The following is a 21269-nucleotide window of genomic DNA, read 5'->3' as shown; positions in this document are numbered from 1 at the left end:
GCATATAATAGGACTCAAGTTTCAAGGGAAATAATAATGACTCTAGAGCTAATAAGTTGTGTGCTATGTTTTGTAAAACTAATGATACTAAAGTTTCAAAGATTTTTTGAGTGGCTAAGCATGAAGGAGAACAAATACCGTTTGTTGCTCTCCATTGCATATTGATTGTTTTGTTGTAATTGCTGTGTAGAGAGAGTGAGTTAGATTTAAATTTTTCATTTTTAGATGATGAATACAATTTCAAGTTCAAAACATGACTTGAAACCTGTGTGCTCTTAATAAACTTGTTTTCTTTTATCAGGTTTTTACTTTCAGCTTGAAAATCCAAGTGTTTTTAGGATTCTAGGCGTTTATAATTTAGAAGAAAAAAATGAAGTTTGAATAGTTTCTTTAATCTTCTTTCATAATTTCCTGTATTATGCAATGGAATTTGTAACACACTGAGGATATATACAAAACATATACCACATCCATTAAAAATTAATTTTACAATACCATTTTTACAGAGTTCATGGCTTTAAAAAACCCCCAAAACAAAAACCAGAAATATCATTAATGCTGCTCTAACATTTTGAAAATTCTCATATCTGTGAAACTTTTCTTCTGAAAAAAGTAATATTTGGGGAGTATAAGGGAAGTAGGATGGGGGTAGCAAATAATAATTTCATACTTAAAAAAATTCATATTTAAAATAAAATAAAAAGGTGGTTTAGTCCTGCCAGAACCACTACATCAGTCAAAAAAGTTTTCTATATTCCTGCAGTTAAAAACTATAACTATAATTTATAACTATCAGCTATAACCAAAAATCTACACCTAGCTATTATGTTCCTGTCTTGACAGTGAGAATAACTTTTTTTCTTAACTAGCAGCTGAATTAAATGCTTCTTTATTTAGTATAGTCCTTTTCATATGAATAAATCTGTATGCAGAATAGCTTTATTTTCAGTTCAGATAATATGTTATGGTGCTGCCTGAATAACAGTGCTGGGCTAACCAGTGAAATGAAAATAAGTGCTATTATTACTTTAAAACTTTTGTGACCTCCATTTCTTAAAGTGGCAATAATATATGCAGGCTTACCAAAGTCCAAGAAAATTATATGTTTCAAGGGAAATAATCTTCCCTGTATTTCTTCTGGTAGATGGAGATAAAATATTTGTAAAAACCTGGATCAACTGTTACTTTGTAAAATGCCATTAGTAATTGACTCTTAATAAGAGTGTTTTGGTTTTGTCAGATTTGTGATTTTAGAAACTATGCAGCTACCTGTAGAAGTGGGGTTTTTTTCTGATAATTTGGTTTTCAGGTTTTTAGTATTAGGATACATAATTTTAGAAAACATTTAACCACTTATGATATAATTCAATACTGAGAAAGGAAGTATGCTGCAAAAATTGTCTGCAGATGAGCTAACTGCAAATATAACTGCATACTAATTATGTTGTTACCTGAAAAACTGAACTGCAGTTCAAACAAATTGGGCACTCTAACAGTGCATGTCATGTAAAGATTGAAGTCATCCCTAGGTATAGAATTAAAAATGAAAGAATTGTTTCTTCTTCTACTTACTCCCTAATCATTGCTTTTTTGTGCCCATTTGCTGTCACCAAGTCATTCCTCTGGAATCTGGGTTTTATTTTGTTGTTGGGTTTTTGTCTTCCTGCATCAGGAAGTCTGTTTTTTCCAAAGATGCCTCAGAATACAATTGCAGCAGCAGAGTAAGTGATTCAAACAATCAAAGGAAAATATACTGGAAAAACGTATGGGTTAAATAAACCTGCTTCCATTAGTTGTCTCTTCTGCTTTCCACTCCTTCCTTGGGTTACTCATGCAACCGCAGAAATGGGGACATGCTTTCTGAACCGGGGCCAGTTTGTCTGCAGAATGCAGGTAACATTAGCATTTAACCTACTGGCAAGTACTCTTGGGATGTCAAGAAAATATCTTAGTTAGAACTGGTAAAGCCAAACTTGATCCAAGTCAGAAATACTCATGCTTATATATAACTTTTCTTTTTCTTAACTTACTGTGTTGTTTAGTCTTCTCCTTGTATGGTGAGGAAACAAGACAAACCTTTGCCGGCACCACCACCTCCTTTGCGAGATCCTCCACCACCCCCACCAGAGAGACCTCCTCCAATTCCACCAGACAACAGGATAAGCAGACACCTGCATCATCCAGAGAGTGTGCCTTCCAGAGACCAGCCGATGCCCCTTGAAGGCTGGTGTCCCAGAGATGTGTTTGGGGCAAGTCAGTTGGCAGGATGTCGAGTAGGGAGTGATGCTTCTCCGAAACCAGGACTGACTGCAGTTTCAAACATAAATGGAAGGCACAACCGTGTAAGCTCTGATCCGGGATTTATGAGGAAACACAGACGCCATGAGCTGCCTGCAGAAGGTGCCAAGGTATTTCAAATGAACTAGACGTTAAATCTTTACTTGGTGCCCTACTGCAGCATTGCCTTACACTGGCTAAAACACTATTTGTATTGGTCAATGTTGATCTGTGGTTTCTCAGTCTTTACTGTTGATACTTAGTAATAAGCCAACCATAGAGCAATGGTTTGTTAAATCCTGGAATTTGTCAAGCAAAAGTGCATGAGGGTCTAAGTTGCAGTTTTCACATGAAACCCTCAAAATACGTCTTGGAGAGAAAATTCTAGATTTGCTATATTCTTTCAGCAGATTATCCATGATGATGATATATTACTGTCCGCTGTAATAGAGTTGTATAGCATCTCAGGTCCGCTTTGGAAGTGTCATATGCCAAAACTGTGTATGCATTTGCTGATGGAATAGTAGATATTCCAGTTAGCTCTGTGATAGGAGAGGACTTGATAACCTCTTCAATCTGTACTGTATGTAATATCAACAAATGATGTATACAAATATACTTAAATTATCAGATGTATTGTGTGTATTAACATAAAAAGCTAAATATTCTAAAGGTTACTTGTGTTGCTCATAAGTAAAAATTTGTTTTCTAAAGAACTTTAAATTAGATGTGGTGTTCAGTATAGTCTCATGAATAAGATCTAACTTGCCTTGACCCTAAGAAAGAGAAGACAAATCCAGGCTAAATGTAGAATGATTTATTGTATCTTTACTATTGGCTATATGAGCAGCATCCTTGAAAGTGCTCAGTGGTACAACCTTTAGATGAACTTTTTCCTCCTTTGTACTTAAATCATAACTTCAGTTCCTGGAGTTGTACATTGCTATAACTGGTCTATAGCAGTTTGGCTTCTCTTGGACAGATGTCCAGTGTAATAATCCATTTTCAGTGCTGAGGACATTCAGAGCTGGCACTTAGAAACTTTCCACTGATTGTTTGGTTTGATTTGGGGAGAGAGGAACTGCTTGTCATGTACACAAGAAGTATGTTTTCCTGTCCTTGGTTACATGTCTATACTATGGTGTTTTTTCTATTAAGAAAAAAAGAAACAAAGAAATATTGTTTATATATGTTATTTGAAGATAACGTGGGAGGAGAGCATAGAGGGAGTAGTTCTGGCACTAAGCAGCTTTGCAAAGAGATCAAATGGTGATGGCCTAAGAAAAAATTCCTAGTTCTGCTCTAATCAGTTTTATCAAAGGAGCTCAGTAATTTATTCATAGAGGTTATTAACTCAAAGCTGCTACTCTTTTTATTTTTTTGCTTGAAGACTGCATGGCTTGTGCTAAGACAGATGGATTTGTGGTTAAGTTATGGTACTTAGAAAGCATTTTTTTTCTTTGTTTGTTTTTCTGCCGATCACAAGTTTTTTAATTTTTCTGTCTCCAGTTTAATGTTTTTGGTTTCTTTTATATGAATGGTTATTTTGAAAGCACATTACTGAAATTCAATTACTGAAATTCAGTAAAGAGTGTTGACATATATGATGAAAGGTGCTTAAGTAATTTATGATGATATATATAGTTAGAATGTCCTTTTATCAGCATTGAGGCAAACCACCAAAATTTTATTTAGAACTAGGCTGTTGTTTAACATGCTATAGCTTTTCATCTGATTTCAAAAGGATACTGGGTTTATATTGTCATCTGTACCTTCATGTAGCTTTAGCTTTCTGGTTGTGGTCTGGCACAGTATTGAAGCTGATGGAATGAATACTTCTAAAATTAGAATACTCAGTCAGTGCAGAAGTGCCATTGCATCCTGGAGAAGTTTCATATACACATGTTTAACCAAACACTGTTTGACTTCTCATCTTCATGGTTATAGAGCTAAGCCATTTGATTAAAGGGAGCAACAGACAGCTCTGAATTACTGTTTCAGGCTGTATTAGCATTTATGAGGGAAACATGGAATGAATTTTCGTCCTTGATTCATATATCAATTGTAATATAAACATTTTGCTATTGATAAAAGCCAAGAATTGGGAAGACAATCCTGTAGGTAGAGTATGGATTCTGACAGGCACTATATCAGAGAGTTTTCGAAAACATTAATGTTTAGCATGTTGTACTTGTTACTTTCCAATTGCACTTCATCTCTCTCTTTGCAATTTTGAAATCTTAATTGTCCCTCAAGCAGTTCAGCTGTAACCAAATGGTCCATCTAGTAACAGTGATGAGAAACTTCCTCTTTTGGTGAAGTTTTAAGCTAATGTGTTCTGCAGCTTCCAAATGGGGTGAGCTGAAGCAGATATGAGAGGCCCTTCAGATAACCACTCTGTAGTGTGAACTTGTAGGAAAGCCTTTATCCACAGTCTTCAAGGTCTATTGTGTAACACCTACCTGATGAATATCCATAATGATGGAACAGAGGGAGGTACCCATTGTAACACTTCTGTGATTTTCAGGTCTTTTCAAATGGTCATCTGATAAATGAAGAATATGATGTCCCTTCACGGCTTTCACCCCCTCTTCCAGCTGTCTCCATCATCCCTAGTATAAAGTAAGTTAACTTTATCTATCAAAGAGAAGTGTTAATTAGTGTTAGATAATAGCACCAATTCTCTGGTGTTAAAAGAAAAACAGGAAAATTAAAGAATTTAACTAATACAACTTGATGATATGCTTTTCATGAACTTTTATGTGGTTTTACAAAGGGAACATAAAGTGTATTGATTAAGTGGGAGCAGTTCTGATGTTAATTGAAAAAAGCATGTTTTTGTAGGAAAAGAAACTAAATTGTGGCAGGTCTTGCTCAAAAAGCTTTTGGCAGTGGGAGCAAATTCTGTCTGGTTTTGCTTCTACTACTGCAGGAGAAATGTGGTCAGAGCTATTTATCACAGGAGATGACAGATTCTAGAGAAAGCACTAAGGGTAAAGAATATGATTTGTCAGTGTTCTGCCCCTAATCAAGTCATGCTGTCTGCATATGGAGCTTTTTCCAGGGTTCACACCAGCATCTGTTCTTTGTTGTGGAAAAAAAACAAACACAAACTTTTTATATAATTTGAAATAGGATCAACCTCCCTGAGTTCTAGAATATGGGTTTGGGAAGTTTTGTCATTTCAAGCTGCAGACTACTTTTAGTTTTCCAGTAACGTGAATGTTTATTTTTTACCAAGGTGTTGCTGGCATAGCAAGTATCTCTGGACTCTGAAACACAAAGGATTTTGTACAGAACAAGATACATTTAAAATAGAAATCTTAGAGGTCCTGTAATATAGTTTGTCCATTTTTGTAAGGAAATTGGAGCATATAACAATGTTTGGTGTTATTCTACAGCTTCTTTCCAATGTACTACTTGTCATTCTTGCTGTTAAATAAAGTAATTGGATGACCATTGCATATTTGTACTGAGAACTTTCTCATTGGTGTGCACCTATTCCATTTTTGTTCAGTTAGCTTTAACATAGAAGACAAATATATTTCAGCATTTTATTAATCTGATGGTTTTTCTCTTCCTGAGCACAAAAATAAAGATGCAGTGGAGAACTGATTTTTATACAGAAACTTGTTTCCAGGTGGGGCAGTTGCTGAATGAAGTTTTCCATGCTTGCTTTCAGTTCAGAAGCAAATTTCAGAATGTTATCCAGACATATCTGTAATTGAATGCTGGGATGTGGCCTGGTAGAGACAGGGTATCACAAAATTACCAGTTGGATACCTCATGTAATCAAGTCCCCATTTCATAAAACGGTACAAAATCTGGGTTGTTCTACACTCTGTCTGTAAGAAAGAGAAAACAGTAACTCTGATAGACAAATTAGAAAAGCTTTCGTATGCCAAAGCAAATGAAACTCTGAAGAGGGGAAGATTCTTATTTTTATATTTCATACTGTGGAAAAACCATAACATTTTTCTTCATAAAAATACCATTTTTCACTCAGATATTTTCAAATGTAGCCTAAAGTCAAAGTACCGACTATATACAGAACATACAGGACTCATTGAAAAGTCCACAGCATATTGTAGCAATGTGGAGTGGCAGAAAATCTATGTCAAGCCAGTCCAAGGCTGGAATGTATGACTTCAGCTTGGTCAAAAGAAATGTTTTCACTAACTGAAGTCTTCTGAATAGAAAATTGATGTATTCCAGCAAGAAAAAATTCTTCTTTGCTAAAACCAAACTCCACTGACTTTTGAGGAAAAAATTAACTTTCATTTTGGTTTTGGGTTTGTACTCACACTTTTTAAAAATTACATAGAATATTTTAAATTTTGATTTTTAAAGTGTAAAATTATCAATACATTACCTAGGAATAAGAAGTTCAAATTTTCTCGTTACTAAAATGTCACATGGAATGACTATTAAAAATTGATCATTGTGTGTTGTTTGTTAAAACACTAATGTCTATTTTAAATTCATTTTAAATTAAGGTTTTGTTACCACTAGGAAATACCCCTGTAATCTAAAATGTTGTGTGGCAACATGTAAATGGAAAAACGGGGGAGGGAGGAAAAAAAAATTCCTTAAAAAGAGTAAGTTTAATAGGTTTAACATTTCTCCCCACCACAAAAATTGCTTTCAAAAAGTTATCTCAAATAATACCTAGCATGATTTAATTTGAAGCATGGGAGAGAATATTTTAGACTGTATTTTTCCTCCTGTTAAATTGACTATCTAAGCACGCATAAATATGTTGAGCTGTACTTGATTCAGAATACTTTTACTTTCCACAACAGTGCTACTGCAATTAATCTGGTTCAAGTTTCTCATTTTTTCCTACTCTTGAATCTCTGCAATGTTGTGGATTGAGAGTTGGTTTGTTTTACACAGCTCCAAGGCATTCTACTCTTCCTAGTTATTATAATCAGTATGTAATTTCAAACATTTGATTGAAGGATACATTGATCATGTGTGAAATGTAATTTAAATAACAAGAAGACAAAATGACCCTTACTTGAAACTTCACAGTTATAAAATGCCCCAACTTAACTTGTGGGCTCAGTTTTTTACTGAATTTGGTGTTACAAATATGATTTTTTTTATTTTTTTTTTAAAGAAGTGCATTAATAGAAAAGCAGTGGAGTTTTGGTGGTTTTTTTTGTGGAAACAGCACTGATTTTTTTTCATTTTACTATACCAATTATTAACTGTAATAATGATGTTTGCTAATCAAACATCTGTTTTTTATTTTCCACTCAGCTACTATGTTGCTGACCCGACATGTGAAAATAGTTATTTTTAATTGGACTACTGTAATTACATCAGATTTTTTAGCAGTTTTGATCAGATTGCTATTTTGTTCTTGAAAAACATCCCCAAAATTTTATGTCAAAGATACAGAACCATTCCTTCCTTTAACATTTTCAAGTTAAATAGTGTTTGTTTTATGCCAGTGAGTAGCTTCCATTTTGCTACATCAGTAGAAGATTGACATCGTTGTCTCAAAATGCTGTATACCACAGTGATATTTTGTGTGAGGGAGCATCTATTTTTGAGTGTGTAATGAGGTATCCAATTCCAAGTGCCTTTTGTAGTCTACAAATATATTAGGAATATTTAGTTGCTTTGAGGTAGCTGAGAGGGAGAAGTAGCACCAAGAGGTGTTTCTCTTCCAGCTGTCTCTTCTATCTTGCTAACAAAATCCTGAAGGTGAAATCATAGTTGCATAAAGCCAGCTGTGGCTTGGAAGTCCTGGCTCCCTTGAAATCAGCCTTTGGCATGGCACTTCTCCAGTGGCATTAGAAGGAGCATGGGTGACTTGCATGTTCCAGACATCTGAGAGATGATGCACTGGAGGACACAGCGTGAGTTTGGATGCTCAGTGGTTCTATCATAGTTCTCGTTGTGTTGCAGCTTACCCTGTGATACACAGGAAATTGTGTCCTCTACGAGCAGTTGGCAAGTGTTGATCAAGTGGTTGATATAACTTAAAATTTACTTTTCTGAAACAGAGTTTGCTTCAGGTCTTACAAGATTAATGCTTTTGTCTGCAATAGCAAGTAGTGCTCTGCATAGGACAGAGGAGTGTAGAGTAAGGAGCTGATGTCTGTACTGTATGTTGTGGGGCAGCAGTTCAACTGTCTGTAGAATTATTCCATGACTTTGAACAGTGCTTAGCAATCAGAACATAGTAAGGGCACACTTGGAATGTATCAGGTATTGTAGCTTAAGCTGAAAGGTATTCAAGTTGTGCACTCCTTAGTGTAAAAGTGTGGTAAGTGGGGAGATTAAAGGGATTAATTTCAAAAACACAGTCCGGACCAGACTGAAATACATGGACTGAAGTTCATCATGTCTAAGTTCTTTGAATCATTTTACTAGTAAATGATGGAACATGAGCCTTTCCTTGAAATACTTCTAAATAAGTGTGAGATGTTGGTTTCCCTGGTCTTCTGGTTAAAACTAAGCTGGACATTAAGTGGCTCAACAAAAATGAATTCTCACATCTTTTCCTGCTTTGCCTCTGGTCCTTGGTCCTCAGCAGGACTTTCGTTCAACAAACCAGAATATGATTCTGACTTTCAATTTTAATATTTCCACTTAAGGAGTAGAAAGAGAAACTAGGGAATATATAAATACTTTGTACTGATCAGTTTTGTATTCCTCGGTATACAAATCTTAAAAGAATGTAAGAGTAATGAAGTTCTTTAAAGTGTTATACAAAATTTCACCAGCTTGATAAACTGATGCATGTTTCATGTCTCTGCTTATAATGACAATGTTCACTGTTTAGTTACAAAATCCTGTTTATTTTTCTGGATGATTTTGTATAGAACAATAGAGTCAATCTTGAAACAATAGAGATTTAATAATTCAATTTTATCTTGAAGCAATTTCAGTAATCATGGGGAAAATAAGATAGACATCTAGTCGAACAATGCAAAACAGATTTGGAGTTAAATATCATTACTGCTGGAGTAAATTGAAAGAGAAATGTGCTTTTTTTTAATAACATTTCTGAAATATTAATAGTATGTAAGTGTAGGAAAATTTTAGGACCCTAATGAAGAGTATATTTACTCTGTATTAGTACTCTAACTCTTCTGCTGCTTTACAAATCTTTACCTTTCAGATATCTGGCAAGTATTTTCCATACTTGAAAGGTAGGGAAACAGAGACTTTACTGGTGTGAAGACCTTCTCTAGGGCTTCACAGTGCATGACTTGAAACTCACATCTTCAATAATAGCTCCAAACCCAGTAACTATTCCTCAGCAGAGAAGGGGAGAGTGAGGGTTGTGTGTTTGGTGTTTTTCTCCAGTAACAGTCTTTAAAGAGGACTTCAAACAATAGTACCAGGCTGGTTTGATCTGTATCAGATATTTATGATATTTGTAACATTGCTCTCTGCCAAAGCAGCAATTAATGATTATTTTCTAAAAAACACAGGCTTATATCTTTGTGTGTGTGTGTGTGTTTGTGTATGCATATACATGTGTATAAAAAAACCCCAACGCCTCCAGAACATGCTGATTTGCCAGTAAGACTGATTACACAATCACAGAAATTAGGTAATTTCTTCTTTGTTGGCCTTTCAACTGCCTACCTGAGAATGCTAGAGTCCTTGTTGTCCTGCTACATTTTTACATTCTGTTCCTTAAAAGGTTGAAAATCAGTGTCACAAGTCTCTTGTCCATCCAAGAAATCAAGGACATAAAAAAGCAATTTCACACTGCTTTGATGTTTGAAATTTTGCTCCCCCTGCAGAAAATGGTTGAAAACTGCAATATAGTTTGCAGTTCAGAGCTGTAAATCTTCTTTGTCTTTGGCTACTGTATCTTTGCAAAAGAAGTTGAATTACCATCTTTCCAGAGCTTGTTTCTGAAGGAAAGTGTATGAGAAGTTACAAGTAGTTAGGGAGCTCTGGGCTTTGAATATATGGAAAAAAACCCCACCAGAAAGCAGCATGTCTGCCCTCTTCTTTGTCTGTTCTTTTTCTTTCTCCCTTTTTTGTGTGTTTATTAATTTAGTGTCTGGCTAGTACCCCGGTGGTTAGTTATTTGGCTCTGTTCACAGGGTACATGGTTGTTCTGAAGTCACGTGGCATCATTTACAGGCAATAGTGAAAGACACGTGTTTGTATTTGTGGAGAAGAGTGCTCTCTGAGCCAGGTGCTCTTTGTGTTGAAAAAAATTAGGAGATAGGCCTGGCCTGTCATTTCAGCTCTTGCCCTTATGATAAAATCAAACTAATTAGACCACAGTAAGACAAATTTTGTCCTTCTTATATTTCCCTATAGTCCTTAAGAACTTCCTTAAATGATATATGAAGAGCATGTATCTTGTACTGTAGCATGTAGTTCAGCTCAGGGGCCATTAGCCATACTCTGAAGCCACAAATCAAAATGGCTGTGGATGCATTGCCCATCTTTATTGAAGGTCCTCTCGCTGTTGGCTTTTTTCTGGCAAAGCATAAAGGTTCTGTTCACTGCCTAATGTAATAGTCAGATGATATTTTATGTTCTTCTCTTTGTGTTCAGCTAGTACAGGAATCAAACTTCTGTTTGTGATTTTCACGTATGATCAAGCTGAAATTAAATTTGGTCCTTAGTGTAAGATTTTTTATTTTAGATGTTTTGTGAGTTTCTTACTTAATGTATTGGAGTTATTGCTATAAATAGAGGGTGTCAGTGTATAACAGAGTAGATGATGGTTGCTAGACCTATAATGTAGCTACTTAAATCTTCTGAAGGCCAAAATATATGTTTAGCTTGTTAATAGCTAACAAAATTACTTTCTCAAGACTGCTCACTACAGTTAATTTTTTGCCCATAGTTCTGTTTACACTCATATAGCAGAAAACCAGATAGGAGGTTTTCATCTTACAAGAAATCTCATACTCAACAGTATTCTCAACAACAGAAGTTGTTACCTGTAAATGGAGAATGTAAAGTCTACCTCTTGTCCTGGGCTTCCACTACTTTAAAGAAGTGGTATAAATCACTGTGAGGACAAATAAAGACAATTTTTGTCTGAATTAAAATGAAGTTTAAATACATGCAAGTTCTGGGAGTTTTATAGTGTTAGGGCTGGAACAAGACTTCACTGAAAGGGTGAATGTTCACTGCATCACTGAGCCCTGCTCAATGCTTTTTGCCCTGAATTAACTTTTGTTTAGTTCTTTTGATAAGTGCAAACAGGCAAGTGCCTATTTAGTTTGCCATTCTCTGCTATGTTGTGCTTGCTTAAAGTAGCTGTTTAACTCTCAGAAGGTCAGCTACCCTTTTCTTCTATGCATTCTCAGTGATATAAAAAGCCAGTAACCTTACAAGTTTCAGCTTGTCATGGTGTTTTTGTCTCCTTACATGTAGCAGATATTTATCAGGATGTTTGGGCTAAAGTAGAGAATTTTCTGTATTGTCTGAGGTCAAGTACATAACAGCTAAAGAAAAAATAATCTGTTTGTCATCTCCCTAGGTGCCCTGGTGCTTCAGCAAATTCTCTGTCTGATAAATCAAGGGATCGTACAGATGATGATGATGAATACAAAGTTCCTTCTTCACATCCAGTAGTACTGAGCTCACAACCACCTCATGGTCATAATATAAAACCTCTTGCTCGGTAAGGTGATTTAGCAGCCTTAAAAGCAATTTATTTATAAAACTACTGCTTTTTCCAAAATGTAACTGGATTGAATGTTTCTAATGAGGCTTAAACTTGCCTACCTTCTAAAATCTTTTCAGACTGGGATTACTTATGCTTCTGTTTCATTTGACCACCACCACAGTTATAAACCTGTGAAGTTCACTTTATTGTATCTTTCTTACGTAAGAACTGGGTATTTTTTGCTTTTGAATACCATTTCCGCAGTCGGTCCTTTTTTCCCCCCTAGGCTGAGGTTTTCAAAACGAACCAGGAGATTCAACCCCCACAACTCTTTCAAATTTAATTTTAAGGAGAAATGTGTGTCTGAAATTCCCAAGTCAGCTTTGAAAATCTTCAGCTTTCACATTTTATATAATTCATTTTATGAACCAACACTGTACTGAAAAGTATGTGAACTGACAGCTGTACGTACATACTTTGATTTTCTCTTTTTGTCCAATGTATAGGGTGTCTTTTTAGCTCTTTGAGCCTGTTTGGCAACATATTTTCTTTTTGCTTCTCAAGAAAATAACCTTTTTTTAAACACAGGTGGAATATATCTCCTTAGCTTTAAACATGTTCTAAAACACTATCTTCAAACTTTCACAATTCCAAATTACTCATGCATTATGGCAAAGAAATTTGGAGCCAAGGGACATGGCAACTGAAAGCACTATCATTCCTGGTGAATTTCTTAGACTTTGACTCGTAAAATAGTCTGAATGGCCGGAATTAAGTGCATAAGTCTTAGAAATAAAAATGGGCCAATTTTCTACTGGTCTTGTAAGTCAAAAGTATGATATAAAAATCAAGTATTGATCTAGCACCTTTAGACTCTTCTGTGATTAAAAAAATGTAGTGACATGTTGCCGTTTTTCCTTTCCTTGTCAGAATGTGATTCAAGGACCACCATCAATAAAGCCCAACATGCATATCAGCATAAAATTAACCAATTATAATTTTTAGACCTCTTTAATCAGAACTTAAAAGAGGTAGAAAAAAGGTCATAATATGATCACTCCTTTCATGCAATTTAACAATTCTGTCTTTATTAAAAATGCTGATCCAGCTTTACTGCCTAGACAAGAATATTACACAGTTGTCTAAGCTTTATGAACTTGAGTACTTAAATGTTCTTATCTACAGTATAAGACTTAAAAAAAATCAATGCTGAATAAAACTCTCAAGGTTGGCTGAGCAACAAAATAGGAAGTAAAAAAAATTTCCAAGATCCTAATCCTTTTTACCTATGCCATTTTTTATGGGATCGTGCTGTGCTTCTGCATGAGATTGTCTTTTTGTACCATGCAAAGTCCTCTGAGAGAGTCTGAGTTGCTTGTGTGACAGTTAAACAGGATGTAACCCTTCTTAGACAAGAAGCTGTATGCAACAGAAGAGAGCAGTATGTGGGCAGATTTCCTTGGTTTAGCAGCTTCTGAGGACCATCTGGGTTAGTAAATATTGTGATGTAGTAGGAGAAGGGACCACTTGCCTGCAAGGGCTCCACACCTACACTGTATGTTTTGGGAAGTTTCAGGTTCATACTAGCCCTGACATGGTCCTGTGGCTGGAGTACCCTTTAGTAACTGCAGCCACTGGATGAGCTCCTGCAGGACATCTTTTGAGTTACCACCATCCAGAACCACTTGGGTCTGCGAGCAGTGAGACCTCCAACAATGTAAAGCAAAGTGCTAAAAGGGGACGAATGACTTGAGGAAATTTCTTTCAGTTCAGTCTAGATGCAAACTGAAAGATTCTTGAGAAAATAACCAGCTGTAAAAATAGAAACTCATCATTTTTCAGTTGGATGGTACAGGATTTTACCAAGCCCATAGTATTAATAGAGTCTCTAGAGGGAAAGCTGCATTCAAAGTTTTTTCCAGTTTTTGCTGTGCACATGGTAGGGTTTGTTGACATAAATCCAGGACTTGGTACAGAAAAAATAACTCAGTTTTCCATTTAGGTTGCTCCATGATCAAAAACACCAACTCTTATTATATATTCTGATAAGAATTTTAACGCAAAACAAACCATGCTCCTAAGCATTAAAAAAAAAACAAAAAACCAAAAAACAAAAAAAAACCTGAAAACCAAAAACAAAGGTAAAGAAAAACTGGGGTTCCATATACTTAAAATGTCTTCTTTTAGCTAATGTCTGTGCTTAGTTGTGAAAGCTGAGATAAAGCTTTCAGGAAAGAATGTGGTTTATGGTTGATGTTGCATTCTTCTAATGCACTTATTTAAGTCTCATGGGGAGGAATTTTTTGTTTCAATAAAACTTAACTTCGCAATATTGTTTAGCAAAACTGTAAATACATTATTTTTAAATCATAAATTTTAGCACATTTCAGTTCTTTCCTCCACTGTCGCTTTCTTTTATCTCTCTCCTAAGTGTTACTACTTTACTTCTTGGATAATATTTGAAGTATTCAGTAAGCTAAAGAGCCTACTAAATTTCTTCTGTATGTTTTGTAATTTTGGAACTATTTAATTCTTCCATCCTTCTCCCAAATTTGTATTGCCTCTAAGACTTTTTACTCTTTTACCAGTAGATACAAGAATGCTGAAAGTATTACAAAAATAATGCAAAAAGTTATTCAATCTTAATTTCTAGCAGATCAGTTAATTGTCTAGTTTGTTACAGCTGATCAACTCTTCCCAGGTGTGGGGCAAGTTCAGCAATAAGCAATGGAGGGAAAGAATTTCAGCATTACTAATTAGGCTATTATTAGAAGAATATTAGTTTATTACATTCACTATCTTTTCCTAATAAAGCTTTTTCCAAAAATGAATAGGACAGAAATCTTGCTTGTTAGTGCTCATTTGCTGCCCTTCCTTTTGGTGTTTACTGTTGATGTCAACAGATATTTCAGTGTTGTTTGTAAACTGATCACTTAGCTGGGCTAATTATGAACTGAACACTTATGAAGAGGTGCCATGTGAAGTTATCTTGCTGCCTGTGGCTCGTTACATTATTGAAAATGCAGAATAGATTAAAATTATAGTAGAAAATATTCTTAATTACTTAGTGTATATGTTGAGGAACACTTCCTCTACCACTTCTCTGGGGGAATTAATTCATACCATTCTTACCATTAGGGGCTTTTTTTTTTTTAATTTTGCAGTCAATGTAAGAATAATTTCATTACTCCTAGTTGTAACTCTGGGGGACAAAAAGCACACTTTCACTTCCTCTTTCCTGTTTATATATTCTAAGTGATTCCAGACCTCTATTAATTCCTCCTTTCCATATGACCAAAGCTGACAGATTTATTAATACTATTGGTAAAACCCCAAGATCTGAAATTTTAGCTGTATATAACTCTAGCAGATTTCCAAATATTTAGTAATAAGGGTGGATGGTGAGTTGGGATTTTTATTTTAAAGCTGGAATTGTTTAGCATGGTGGCCTTATTCCAAAGAAACTCTGTTTTTTCTGAATATGTAGGGTTCACAATTCCAGTGACAGGAGTAATTTCCTAGTTATTTCATGTTTCTTTAAACAATATTGAGTATTATGAAAAGGCTCGTTCTGTGTTTTTCTCTGCCATATTTGAACATGAAGTCATATTGCAAAAATAAACTCCAGTATTTTTGGCAAGATTATAGGCACTTCATACTGTTTGGTTGGCTGATTTTCATATTCAATTTGATACTGTTGTTTAATTTTGAGGTTGTAATATGCTTCCATTTCAAAAAAAATCAGTAAACTGTGGTAGAAAAATCAGCAAGACTCAGCATTTTGATACAGAAATGAATAGATTCCTGCAAAGCATTTTTGGCTAGTTCAATTTTGTGAATTTTTGGTGGGTTTTTTTAATGTTTGGTGAAGAGTTTAGTGGAAATTTGTTATTATTAGTGGTGTGTTGTGGTGCTCTGTTCAGAATTTTTTTGTTATTCTTTTAATTTGTTTGATGGCTTTTCTGTGTACTTCAATCTGGATAATTACAAAAATCCACATTTCCCTTTTTCATATTTCTGCTAGGGAAAAATCAACATCTGGGAAGGCAAAATAGGATTGAATCTGGGAATTAACTGTGTGAATAAACTAATGACTTGAGCTCTGAAGTGAGGACTGTGTTTAATGTTAGTTCTTCCTCTAACTTGTGTTGCAGCATTAAGTTATTTAAGCCATGTCCATATCTCACCAAGAAAGCAGTATAATTCTTCAAAACAGTTTTATTGATGGGTAACTGGCATCTGCTCTCAATATAAAAAAAATGTAAATTTTAAAATTGGTCTTTCATTCATTTCCATGTAGCACAGGTATTTGGTCATTCTGGGAGCTAATGCTTGGCTAATTGGTTGATTGCTTCCTGCTTAATGTCTGTCTTCAGGGTATGTGAGAATGGTCAATGTGCTGGAGTAACGAATGGAACACACAGTACTACTTCTGAGATAAAGAAATCAAAACATCCAGAGTTAGGTATGTTTTTATTTTTCACTATTTATCAAGAAAATGTGCTTTGTGCTGTTCTAGGGGTACAGCAAGAAAACATTCACTTCTTGTGATTGTGTCATTCAGGAGATGTCTATGATGCACCTACTCTTCCGGTACCTTTGCCACCTGCACGACCTCCTACCAGAGACAACCCAAAACACAGCTCTTTGCTCAACAGGACACCCTCCGATTATGATCTTCTGGTGCCCCCTTTAGGTTGCAGACTTTTTGCTGATTACATGTAATAGTTAACATTGCCTGGATGAACTAAATGCCATGTTTACTGAAAAACAAACACTGTCGAGTATGCTAAGAGTATGTTTGTGTCAATGGTCTGTACTTGGAGTCTGTCTGTAAGCCCTCACATGAGACAGACCAAAAGGCATACTAAATCTGTATTCAAGCCATACAGAATGGTAAAACCATTTTCCCTAAAATAAATTTTAATTATCTCTTACTAAGAACTTTGAGCATTGCAATTTAATGTAATACTGGAGGGAATTTCCTATCGTAACTTAAATAATTGCATTTATTTTATCAAATACAAAAAATGTCAAAGAGATGGTATTTATGTAAAAAGCCAAACCACTAATTAATAAGTTTATTTCTGGTTTTTGTTATACTGCCAAGGGGCAGTTCAAAACTCACTGCTGTCTACAGTTACCAAAAGCTATTTTTCCAGCCCTGATTTCTGCTCTGTTCTTCTACACAAAAATCCTTGATCTCTACATAAATAATGGTGCTGTGCTTGGCCACCACCCGCCTTCACTGACAAATTCAGCTGCATGATCGTGTTTATGCATATATGTCATCATCCGATTTTGTGGTTCCATGACACCTTCTGAACATTTGCCTTGTTCCTGCACTATGCTCTGTTTGGTCCTTACTGGCTTGCTGAGTTGCAGGAGAATTGAAGGCAAAAGAATACATAAAAATCACACTGCTTGGTAACTCCAGTCCTGTCTGCGCTAACTTTGTGCAAGGGTTACATTCTTTTGCCAAGCTTTGGAAAATTCAGTTTATATCTGAAGCTGGAACTTCAGAACAGCAGATAAAGATAATAGACAGTATAAATGTAGCATATCTAATGTAGTCAGCACTGGCGTTTGTGTATAAATATATTTGCTTAACCACTGAAACACAGCTGTTACTCTACAATGATAGTCAGTGAGCTCTCCCTATAATACACTCTTTGCAATTGATTCTCTAAAAGCAATCTCTCCTCCCATCCCAGAAAAGAAACTGAGCTCTGAGTAAGGTCATTCAGAGCATGTTTTAGAGGAGATTTTGCATAGTTCAATCCTAGGTTTACAGTTTCATTACTGGAGTCACTGAACTGCTTAGATGAACCTGGGAGTAAAGGCCTCAGCAGTCAGAGAAAAATAACGTTATTTATTATGCAGTTGTTAATGAAGTTGTGCTCATCTCATAATTTGTTTCCAAAATGCAGGTGAAGACACATTTGATAACTCACCCCCTTCACTGCCACCCCCACCACCGCCTGCTCGGCACAGCATGATTGAGCACACAAAACCTGCTGGCTCAGGAAGCCGACCTTCTTCAGGACATGAACTCTTCCTTCATTCTGGTAGGAATACAGAGCAAGCAGCATAATTTATTTCGTTTTCATTTTCCTTTACTTCAGAAGCTTATCTGTTCAGTGATAAAGTTGTCATCAGGCTTCAGAATTAATTATACAAATATTAAAAAATCAATTCTTTTTAATGGTGGAGGTGAAGAAACTCAGAAAATAGAAGGACTTCACTTTTCATTATCACATAATAATAAAATAATGTCAATATTTCTATACCAAGTAAGACATTTTGGTAAATTGTACTTTTCTAATAAGATTTATAACTTGCACCAAATTTTCTATTATAATCTGTGATACTACTGATCTGTAACCTTTTGTCAACTCTATTGTTTTCAATAATAAAACATAATTCATGGAGTTTATTTTCAGGTTGAAACTTGAGGAAAACTAGAAAATAAGGGAAAATAACATTCTGCTTTTTTTGAGCTGTTGCAAAATTTTGCCACAGAACTGTATGAATCATGAAAACAGTTGCTGGGTCCTGAGGTTCATAACCTTTTTTGCTAAGTCAAATGACCATTTTACAAAGTCAAGTTTTCACCTATCTCTCCCTGTAAGTCACTGTGACGCTTTCAGTCTGTTATTTTGCTTGTGAAAGGTATAAAAGCTATGTTCACAATTCATGATTTTTTCTTTGAGTTGAAAAGCATTTGATTGTCAGGTTAATTAAGTTGAAACATTTGCTGATTATGATATGGTTTACAACAGGATTTTTGTGGGTTATAGTGCATGAATGTGAAATGATTTTTTTTTCCCCTTGTGCAAGGATGTTGGTGTCTTAAGTTTACCTTTTCTGTGAACATTTTCAGTGATGCTCTACCTGGTGGTGTGGTTAGATGTCATCTTCTCCTTATCCGTTTTTCATAGAAGCTGTAAGGAGAAGGATAAATTGAAATATTTTGGAGGTGGTATCACACATAGGCCAGAATGTAGATGACAGGCAATCATGAGCAACTCTGTAATGGCCTCACAGGTTGTCAGGGGTTTGGCTGACCTGTGTGAATGGTACTCACTGTGGGATGAAAGGGAACTACTTTAGGTGTTGAACTGCAGTGACCTTTTCTGGAATGTTCTTATTATGTATGTTTTGACATCAGTCAAGGCCTGACATTGAGTAATTTGCCAAAGCTGTGTATGTTTTATAATACAAATTCAGCCCAGTGTTTTACTTTCTCATATAAGCCTCTGAATTCTTCTAGGTAAAAAGACTTACCACATTACAAAATTTAGAGCTTGATCTTCATAAATACAGGACAAGGGAAATTAGTTTATCTTTTGCACTTCAAAATAAAAATAATGTAATCTTCAACAATCCAGTCTCAATGGGTGCCTCAGTTGTATCATTTGATGCAGAAACACACAATGCACCATTCAGTTCTAAGGGGAATGGAGGAAAAATAGAAGCCCTCACACATAGATGCCCACAAGCTCCATCTGTCTGTGTCCAGTTCCCAGAAACATGTGGAGTTTTACATTTTTAACTGTTACTTCCAAATAATCTAAGAAATGTCACTGAGAGTGTTAAAAAAACATGTAATAGCTTTTAAAGAGTTTCTGGAATATGTATCTACAGCCGTGTATTGTTCTTCATATTTGCACAGGGAATACAATCTTATAGCAGCAGTTTTCATTAGTCTTAGGGATGCATGCATCTACTTAGGCATGCATGGTTTGAATTGGTCTTTTTTTATTCATATGGTATTTCTAAAGCTGTATTACTCACTTTGTATCTTGTCACATAATCTGCTGTAGATGATTTATGATGAGCTTTTGATGATTGGTTTCCGTACAAGACTTGAGGGTGATTTCTCAGCTATCCATCAGAGCCTGTCAGATTAGAATAATAATCTCATCATCAACACCAGCAAAAAGTTGCACTCACATAGAAACCCTCTTATGAGCCCAGAGCAGAAGCCAGATCCAGGATGATGTTGCACTTGTTCAGTGCCACCTTTGGCAGCCAAAAAAGCCCCAAAACCCTCAAAGGAAAGGAAGACACAATATGCCAGGACTATGAATGTCTCTCAGTTTTTAAATTCTGTACCTGTAATATTTACCCTTGGCTGGGACTGTATGATTAGGAAATCTGTCTGGAGTCTTTGTGAACTGCAAAGCACAAAAATGTAATGAAGCCCTAACAAAACTGAATAAATGGGATATTTCTAACTGTGCTGCTTTGGGCATTACAATCTCTCCATGCCTTGCCAGCCACAGTTTTAGCAGTGTCAGTGTTGGGTTATTGAAAAGTACCTCTTGGATGTGAACAGAAGAGACATGGTCAGTGCAGGATAGACCACCTTTGACCTGTGCTCTTTGTGTTTGTCACTTCAAAACATGCTTATGTGTGTACTACGCAAATACTGAATTTGGATGTGTATGTGCCATATGCATGTACTGTGGAGGAAGACCTCTGGATTTCTGGTTCCTTTCTGTGGAGGAAGAATATTTTAATCATAGCTTCTATGCATCAGCCCTCCCTTATATAATAATTCTAATTTTTCTAAAACACCTTTTTTTTTCTGTTATTACAGACCCCCATTTTGATCCAATAACTGGTCATGTTCCTTTGCCACCTGCTCGTAGAGTAACTGGAGAAAATGTCAAAACAAATAGGACATCACAAGACTACGATCAACTTCCCCCATCTTCTGGTAAGAAAAAGCTATTCTTGTAGAAAATTACAACTTTATGAAGCAAATAACTTTCATTAGTAAAGCCCAATGACGTTTTTGTTATTCTGGGCATCAAATGGCAGTGGTAATACTGTTTTACAAAAGTGTGATATTATTAAAGGATAACAGACATTAAATGTTCTGCAGTCCAGGTAAAAGTGGCTACCTGTTGTTTGTAGGTGTAGATAGTATGGTATCAATTTTATCAGCATTCAACTGCCAAACTGAATGCTTATGTGAGTTTCAGTGTTTCTTATTTTTTGTGAAAGGCAGAGATTTTTCTGCCACCTTTAATGCTCACAGGAGATCAGAAGTCCTGCAGGGAGCACAAGCATCTCAATTCCAGCTTTGTTTCATTTCTTCTTAAAAAAAATAATGTAGCTTCACTCTCTAAAGTATTGTCGTTTTCTGGTCTTTATTGCTAATGTGTATGAATTTCTAAGAAAATTTTAAGGTATTTCTTAATAAAACAACAAAAATCAAAATCACTTCAAATTCAGTCTTTTCAATGGAACGGGTACAGTAGAAGCCAAAGAAATCTCCCTTATGGTTTTCACACAACTCAAATAGGATTTAAAGAAAAGCTGCCCAAATTAATTAAAATAATAACAGTATTTCAAAGTACTTTGACCAATT

General features: G+C 35.5%; 1 protein-coding gene across 3 annotated transcripts in view; it reads left to right on the top strand.

The window, feature by feature from the left end:
- CBLB (Cbl proto-oncogene B) overlaps positions 1-21269 on the top strand; it is a 130379-nt gene that overhangs the window by 99520 nt on the left and 9590 nt on the right. For 2 of the 3 annotated variants that reach the window (XM_071561638.1, XM_071561657.1), the window contains exons 12-18: positions 2043-2408; positions 4805-4899; positions 11759-11902; positions 16264-16352; positions 16452-16583; positions 17818-17955; positions 20493-20612. In XM_071561638.1, the coding sequence (XP_071417739.1) occupies positions 2043-2408; positions 4805-4899; positions 11759-11902; positions 16264-16352; positions 16452-16583; positions 17818-17955; positions 20493-20612 (1084 nt within the window). The remainder of the gene's footprint in view (positions 1-2042; positions 2409-4804; positions 4900-11758; positions 11903-16263; positions 16353-16451; positions 16584-17817; positions 17956-20492; positions 20613-21269) is intronic. The other variant, XM_071561647.1, reaches the window with a different exon arrangement.

The sequence above is a fragment of the Pithys albifrons genome, chromosome 1, assembly GCF_047495875.1.
Source record: "Pithys albifrons albifrons isolate INPA30051 chromosome 1, PitAlb_v1, whole genome shotgun sequence".
NCBI classification, from domain to species: Eukaryota; Metazoa; Chordata; class Aves; order Passeriformes; family Thamnophilidae; genus Pithys; species Pithys albifrons.
Note: the sequence above shows the minus strand (reverse complement) of the source record. Positions and strands in the feature narration are given on the sequence as shown.